Source organism: Sphaeramia orbicularis, chromosome 24 (assembly GCF_902148855.1).
Source record: "Sphaeramia orbicularis chromosome 24, fSphaOr1.1, whole genome shotgun sequence".
Lineage (NCBI taxonomy): Eukaryota > Metazoa > Chordata > Actinopteri > Kurtiformes > Apogonidae > Sphaeramia > Sphaeramia orbicularis.
In genome coordinates, this window is record NC_043979.1 from 33,621,469 (window position 1) to 33,630,278 (window position 8,810).

At 32.5% G+C, this 8,810-nt stretch overlaps 1 protein-coding gene across 1 annotated transcript in view; it reads right to left on the reverse strand.

The window, feature by feature from the left end:
* The window catches only part of ezrb (ezrin b), an 86,919-nt gene extending 84,609 nt beyond the window's left edge, over positions 1-2,310 (reverse strand). Inside the window, exons 1-2 of the mRNA XM_030127751.1 lie at positions 2,213-2,310; positions 94-192 (exon numbers count right to left, since the gene is read on the reverse strand). Of these exons, the coding sequence (XP_029983611.1) occupies positions 94-105 (12 nt within the window). The 5' untranslated portion in view covers positions 106-192; positions 2,213-2,310. The remainder of the gene's footprint in view (positions 1-93; positions 193-2,212) is intronic.
* Positions 2,311-8,810: the final 6,500 nt, after the last annotated feature.

The following is an 8,810-nucleotide window of genomic DNA, read 5'->3' on the forward strand; positions in this document are numbered from 1 at the left end:
AAACATTTCCTGCCTTAAATAGAATGTAAAGGCTGATTTAAAGGTAAGAAGTGAATGAAAGTGTTAATAATAATAAACCAAATGGATTCTTACCGCTTTGGGCATGTTTCTGTCCTTTTCGTTCCGTGCGTAAAAATGAAACTTGGACGCGTTTCCAGTGAACAGACCTGCGCTCCGTCCGCCTCTGCTTCCCTGAAAAGGCAGAAAGACGAGAAACGAGTTTGAGCCACTTCGGCGTTACTTAAACCCGGCTGAGAGCGGCTCGACACTCCTGCAGGCGACAGTCATCGGGATGAATCACTCCGAGCCACGTAAAGCCCACGGCCGTGACGCACGGACGCGCAGGACGGTGGCGCGGACGGCCTTCAAAATAAAAGCACGAGAATAAAGGAGGCGGTGGAAACAAAAGAAGAGGTGAACCCAGGAGTGAAAAGGATTAGATTTAAGTTTATGTTATTTAATGTCATTTTTTATTCAATTTTATGTTATTTAATGTTATTTTTTATTTAATTTTATGTTATTTATGGTCAAATAAAGCAGTAAACCCTGGTGCAGAACATGTCCAAAAAAATTCTATCCTAAATTAATACTAATGTTAACCCTCCGGTATCCCGTCCACCAAGGCCTTTACTGAGCACCAAGTGTGCCTTTTTGGCACACTTGTGGAATAATGTCAAAAAAAATTTCATACAATTTGTTTTTAATTCTTCTACACTTCTTTCTATTTCATCAACTTGAGCTGTAAATAAAAATACCAAATACTCAATAATTGTCACATTTTTTTAACCCTTTAAATGCCATGTTTGTAATGAAAACAAACCATTTTTTTGGATGCAAAAAACACAAAATAATTTTTTTTTTCAATATACTACATAAAAAGTGGATCACATATTATTTGATTTTTTTCATTCTGGCATATGTCACTGATTAACTCCAACATTGGTTAATTTGCATTATTATTTTTTGGCGCTAGGTCAAATGTACAAAAATACTAGCATCTGTCACCAAGTGTGCAAAAAAGGCACACCTATAAATCAAACTATTAAATATTAGATACTGAGTTATTTTTCCGCTCTAATTGGATTTTATTTTTGTAAATCCAGGTCAGCCCTAATCATACATATCAAATGGAAGAAATAGTATATTACAGAAATAGCCCATGTTTTGGTCATATTCTGATCAGATCTGTAAAAAAATCAAATTCCAACTTGATATCACTGATACTGATTTATTGGATCAATCCACTTCCTATCTATTATAATAGGAAAATTTTTCAAAGTTGCACCAAATCCAGAATCAGATCCGGATCCAAATAATTTCCCTAACTTTTATTGACATCATCATAAAGAAGCACAAACATCACACTGGGTCCTTATGGGTTAAAAATGGAACGTCATCATATATATATATATATATATATATATATATATATTCCACTAATCCATCCATGAAAACAAATTCTATTTCCTATATAATAAATAAATAAATAAACAAATACCTTCCATGCCAAACCTATATTCCAGCCAGTCTTACCATAGTGACTTTTATTGTGAAAGTACGCACCGGAAGTCCTGTCTGTGTTTTTGTTGCTCTTGACTGTCCACAGAGAACAGGCAGGTTAGAAACGGTCCTCCGCCTCACCCACTGTGATAAAGTTGTAGTCCCCACCCTCCTCCCTCTCTTTTAGACTTTTATTTCGACGTCTGTATTTGTTAATAAACCAACACCCAGATCCAACGCATTTCAAACAGCTTTAGTCAAATAAAGTGGCCTTAGGAACTAAAAGCACCCATTCTAAAACCCAGTGGGCCTCAGTGCTCTTCTGTCCTCTGGGACCATTTTCAGGTTGGAACTGTGTACATTTTTCACATGGCTGAGAACAGGTACACACCCACGATTTCCACTCCCGCAAACAAGATCTTCCACCTCTGCGGCTTTGAACTGCGACAATTAAAAAACACACATGTTGAATCTAGACCGCATAGTAAAGCGGGTTAAATCCGCCCTTGGTCTGTGTTTTAACCCGGTTTGGTGTGTCTGAGCTCCCACTGCACTCACACACATCCTCTAATCTCACAGACACCTGTTGCGTGATTTGCCTCCTTTGTGCACACAAGCGGAAAGTGCGCGTAAAAAGTGCGTAAAGTGCCATATCATTTTGCGCTCTTTTGGCTGTATTTACCGCAAAAAATGCATTTGGGTGAAGTCTTACCGGAGCTGGTGTGTTTTCAGGGGTGAGATGATATTTCCACGGGAGTCCGAGCTCACAGCCGCAGATTTCCCCCTCCCACTGCTCAGACAGGCGCAATATGGCGCTCATCCATCCACTCAGCTGCGCCTGTTTCTGGTGCCGCCGCTAGGGTACGCATGGGGGGGGGGGTTCCAGGGTACTCTGGGGGCTTCCCGACTAAAAAACACTTTCATGAGCCTGTTAAAAGGACGTTTGTGGGGCTTTCCCCTGCTGAAATAAAGACACTTTTGTTATTTAAAGCCACAGATGTTTACTTTTATTACATAGCGGGGGTCGTTGGCATGGAAACGCGTACCTTACATCCACGCATCTACACTCACCTGATTTAATAGGACATAAAAGCGAGGAGAGAAACCAAAAATCACTGTCATGCAATCAGAAACATAACATTATGAAAACCTCAACATACCAAAAGCACCCACTGATCAATTATTATTATTATTATTATTATTATTATTATTATTATTATTGTTATTATTATTATTATTATTATTATTATTATTATTATTATTATTATATTAAACAACTAAAAAAGCAAAATAATATCCACTGATTAAATATTAAACATTATTATTATTAGTAGTAGTAGTAGTAGTAGTAGTAGTAAACAACTAGAAAAGCAAAATAATATCCACTGATTCCATATTAAACATTATTATTATTATTATTATTATTATTATTATTATTATTATTATTATTATTATTATATTAAACAACTTAAAAAGCAAAATAATATCCACTGATTAAATATTAAACATTATTATTATTATTATTATTATTATTAGTAGTAGTAGTAGTAGTAGTATTAAACAACTAGAAAAGCAAAATAATATCCACTGATTCAATATTAAACATTATTATTGTTATTGTTATTATTATTATTATTATTATTATTATTATTATTATTATTATTATTATTATTGTTGTTGTTGTTGTTGTTGTTGTTGTTGTTGTTGTTATATTGAACAATTAAAAAGCAAAATAATATTCACTGATCAAATATTAAACATTATTATTATTATTATTATTATTATTATTAAACAACTAAAAAAGCAAAATAATATCCACTGATCAAATATGTTTAATTTTTGATCAGTGGATATTATTTTGCTTTTTTTGCCAATTAAAATCACTTTTATTCTGCATAAAATGGGTGACAAATCAACCCTTAAAACCCGAAACACCTGCCAGCGACCAAAAGCATCTACTAATCAAATATGTTCAGTAACTTCTGAACCAATATCCTATCAATACATTGAAATAATCCAGGTAAAATGCAGTTTCTCAGGTTTTGATGTTGGTTCTAGATGCTTTCTTTATCATATATTTGCAGGAAAAGTCTGTTTTGTTTTGGTTTTTTGGGGGATTTTTTTTTTCAGTTTATCAGCTTTTATGTACATTTCATCAGTAAATCAAATACAAGAAATATTTAATATTCATTGAAAAATTCAGAATAATATAACAATACATGGTGATCACTTAGGAAAGGTAGGAAAATATTAATACATTAACTTAAATAGTTATTTTGAAGTCACCAGAAACGTATCTATCTTTAAGGGTTAATGATATATTATGACAAACACATTTCCTACTATGGCTGTAAAGACCCAGACATCCACCGTCAACCAAAAGCATCTACTGTTCTAAACTCTTCATCCACTAATTCTATCAATACATGTAAATAATTAGTGTAAAATACAGTTTATCATCTTTTCATGGTCACCAGATAAGACCCATTCGGACGTTCAGAGGCTCCGTAGTTACCATGGAAACACCTTCATCTTCTACAACATTAATTCCCCAGTAAAACTCATGGATGGACACGCTTGGTTTATATTCAATTAATGATATATTTTACTGAGAAAGTCACTTTTTCTTCAGTTTTTTGTATTTTGATACCATAACCTTTGACTTTACTTTTAGTTTTTATGAACATCTACATGATCAGTGAATTAAACACAGGAAAATAGATGATTTTAACTGGAAAAAGTGCCAAATTTAGAGGATAATATTATAATAAATCACTTAGGAAAGGTTAAATAGAGATAAAAATTCAAAAGTCACTCTAGGTTTTCATGGGTTAAATATATATATAAATAGTCTAATAAAACTTTTATTTGGTGTAAAATGCAGTTTGTCATCTTTTCGTGGTCATCAGATATGACTCATTCGGACGTTCAGAGGCTCTGTAGTTACCATGGAAACACCGTCATCTTCTACAACATTAATTCACCAGTAAAACTCAAGGATGGACACATTTGGTTTATATTCAATTAATAATATATTTTACTGAAAAAGTCACGTTTTTTTGTGTTTTGATAATCTAACCTTTGACTTTAATTTTAACTTTTATGAACATCTACATAATCAGTGAATTAAACATAAGAAAATAGATGATTTTAACTGGAAAAAGTGCAAAATTTAGAGGATAATATTATAATAAATCACTTAGGAAAGGTTAAATAGAGATAAAAATTCAAACGTCACACTAGGTCTTTCTGGGTTAAATATATATATAAATAGTCTAATAGTAATTTTATTTATAGGCATTAGAAAAAATAAAATGCTTGAATAAAATAAACCCACTAAAAGTGTCAAATATAAAACTAGTGGAGCTTATGTGACGTTAATGATGATCCAGTGGGATGTAAATAGCCACTGACTGGGGTTAAATGCATGTGTCTGCTGTGTAAAGGTTGAGTCAGCTGATGCATGACGGGAGAAACTCTCTAGTGTTTCCACCAGTGTTTGTCGGCCTCCGCCCCATCAGAACCCAGGAAGCGCTGCCAGGAGAAGAGGGAGGGGTCTTAGGTGAGCGGACCAATGGGCAGCCGGGATTAAAATAGACCCGTATATATCCGAGGTAAGACCTACTTCTCACCATAGTACAACAAAGTCTGCAAGTGACTGGACTTCCACTTATAACCTTCACATCACAACTTAGAATAATAGTAATAACAATAACTTCAGCTCCTCATAATTCAGCTTTTATCAACAACAATAATCCATATATACCACCACATTACAGTTCCATACTCTACGCAATATAAACTAGCATTATTAAAAAAAAACATTTGAATAACCCTTGTTTGTTAATTCAATGATGGGCTAAATGAAGCTGATGTGATGCAAAACACATCTGAATTTGCCTGTGATAGCACCAGACTGAACTGTTTGCAAAGCAATGTCCAATGCAAATAAAGTTGCGGCAACCCATGTTGAATGTGTGACTAAATAGTTCCTCAGAATCTCTAACTCACCTGCTGTTTTACCTGTAGTATTTTTTCCAGATTAAACCTTTCTGGCTGGTTTGAGTGTCATTTTGTCCATGTAGTTAAATGGAAATACATAATACATATAAATATATAGTATTTAATATAAAACATGAATGAAAGAATCGGATGTTTTGATGAGTTATTGTGAAAAAACGGGTTTCTCCTGTTCTATGATAAATGTTTTGCTTAAAAAGGTTTTTCTTATTTTATTTATTGTATCATATGGGGCTCTAAAGGCAGCAAATCAATGGTCTTCATTTTTCTTTCTTTTTTTGGGGGGGGGTTAAAAAAATCTTTGCTTTTACTTGTTTACTTTGTTAAGTTTAGTTTTGTTTTGGTGGTTGGGAGTTTGATATTTATTTTCTGTACTGAAAAACTTTGTCCTTAACCCTCCAGTATCCCGTCCAGCAAGGCTCTTACTAAGCACCGAGTGTGCCTTTTTGGCACACTTGTGGAATAATGTCAAAAAAATTTTCATACAGTTTGTTTTTTAATTCTTTTCCACTTTTTTTCTATTTCATCAACTTGAGCCGTAAATAAAAAATCCCAAATACTCAATAATTGTCACATTTTTTAACCCTTTAAATGCTGTGTTTGTAATGTAAACAAACCATTTTTTAGATGTAAAAAACACAAAAAAAATATTATTTTTTTCAATATACTACATAAAAAGTGGATCATATATTATTTGATTTTTTCATTCTGGCATATATCAATGATTAACAGCAACACTGGTTAATTTGCATTATTATTTTTGACGCTAGGTCAAATGTTCAAAAATACTAGCACCTGTCACCAAGTGTGTGTAAAATGCACACCTATAAATCAAACTATTAAATATTATATATTGATTTATTTTTCTGCTCTAATTTGATTTTATTTTTGTAAATGAAGTTCAGCCCTAATCATACATATCAAATGGAAGAAATAGTGCGTTTTAGGCACACTTGGGAGACAGATGCTAGTCTTGTAATTTTCTTTTGTTTACAATGTGCACATTTTAGTTGGTGGGCAGAATTTTAAAGATCATGCAAAAATGAACAACTTCTGAATTCTAACCTTATTTAAATTGTGAAAATTAATATGACGTTTTTTAAAACGAAGTGAAAAGTGTGTCTAAAAGGTGCACCCGGATACCGGAGGGTTAAATCTTTCTAGCTGGTTAGTGTGTCATTATGTCCATGTAGTTAAATGGAAATACATAATACATATAAATATATAATATTTAATCTAAAACATGAATGAAAGAAAAGGATGTTTTGATGAGTAATTGTGGGAAAAAAATTATCCTGTTCTTTTGCTTAAAAAGGTTTTCTTAATTCATTTATTGTATCATGTGGGGCTCTAAAGGCAGTAAATCAATGGTCTAGTTTTTCTTTCTCTTTTTTTTTTGTTGTGGGGGTCCTTTTTTAAACAAATTATTTTCTTTTACTTTTTTGCTTAGTTTAGTTTAGTTTAGTTTAGTTTTGGTGGTTGGGAGTTTGATGTTTATTTTCTGTACTGAAAAACTTTGTCTTTAGTTGAACACATATTGTATCTTTTCTTCCATGCCAGAAAATCAATAAAAATATTTGATTTTTTAAAAAAAGGAGGTTTTCTACTACATAAGATATGTGACAAATTAATTAAACATCTGCTAGAGACTATAACCATGTACTGATTTTAACTTTTTAACCACTAATTCTATCAGCACATTGAAATAATTCAGGAAATTACAGTTTTTTGTAACTTTTCACTGCTGTCACATATGGCCTATATCAGTGGTTCCCAACCTTTTTTGGCTCGTGACCCCATTTTAACATCACAAATTTCTGGCAAACCCAGATATTCAAAATGGAGACATTTTTTGCTAAAATTATTTTGTTGTTGATCATGTAATAGTTGGCTATACTATGTTGCAAATAAACATTAATTTTAGATGACATTTAGCCTATATAATGTATATAATGCACCTTTTTGGTGTCTGCTTCTCAGTTTGTCTTAGCGGGTTCAGGTGGGTGAAGAAATCTTTCCATTCTCTGTTCCTGGCTTTCTGACTGTGACTGTGTCCGGGCAGGTTGAAGCGTAGTCACATGATCAAGTCAATCCAGATATGCCTTCTCAGATATTATACCCTGCATTTTATTTGAACTTGGTTTTTATTAAGAAAAGTGTGTGGTGTTTTCATTATAATAATATATATATATTGAATTATTAAAATATTTTTTATTAGTCATTTTTCTTTTTATCAATTACTAGAAATTTCAGGCGACCCCAGTTGAATTCCAGGTGACCCCACATGAGGTCACGACCCTGAGGTTGAAAAACACTGGCCTATTTGAATGTTCAGAGGCTCCATAATAAACATGGAAAGACTGTCATGTTCTGCAACACTGATTAACCAGTAAAACCTATGTATTTTAACATACGGCAAAGTCACTTGTGCGAAAATGTTCTCCAGCTCTTGAATTTACTCTAAACTTTTATAGACATCGACACAGTCTCTAAATTAAATATAGCAAAATATTTGCTTTTCACTGAACAATGCAGAGAATACAGTGTATGAGTGGGAGATTTTTCACGTTTATACATATCGCAGGTTTCAGATTTTTCATCTCTTTGCCCTTTTTCAATCATGTAATGTTGAGAAGACACTGGTATAGTACTTGTATTATGGAGAAAAAAAAGTAAAACAAAGACTTTAAGGAATAAAAGGTTGAAAATTAAGCATGAGAACAATACTAAGTCGAGGTGTGGTTTCTAAGAAAATGTTAATCTTTATAATGTCTTTATATTTACTGGTTGTTTGGTTGTATTATGGAGAAAAAAAAGAGAATTCAGTCTTGTACTTACCATTAACAGTATGAAGACATTTCACTCACCCTGATTAACTATGTTTAATGAAAAATTTAAAACTTCAATGTACATCAAGCACAATAAAGATAAATTATGAAAAATCCCACAATGCCAAAAACACACATATAGGTAGTTCCAGAAAAGTGCTTTCAAACCAGTTTAGGAAACAAGAGCTGGTTGTTTGGTTGTTGAAAAATAAAGAATAGATTTGAGACCAGGCTTCATCCATGAACTTAGACTCAAACTGAACTACCTCAGTGGAAATGGGGCATAATGCACTCTATGATCATTTTCCTATAAGTCATCCCATATATATATATATATATATATATATATATATATATATATATATATATATATATATATATATATATATATATATATATATATATATATACACACACACACACACATTTATAGTATAATCAAATAAACAACTCATGGTAATT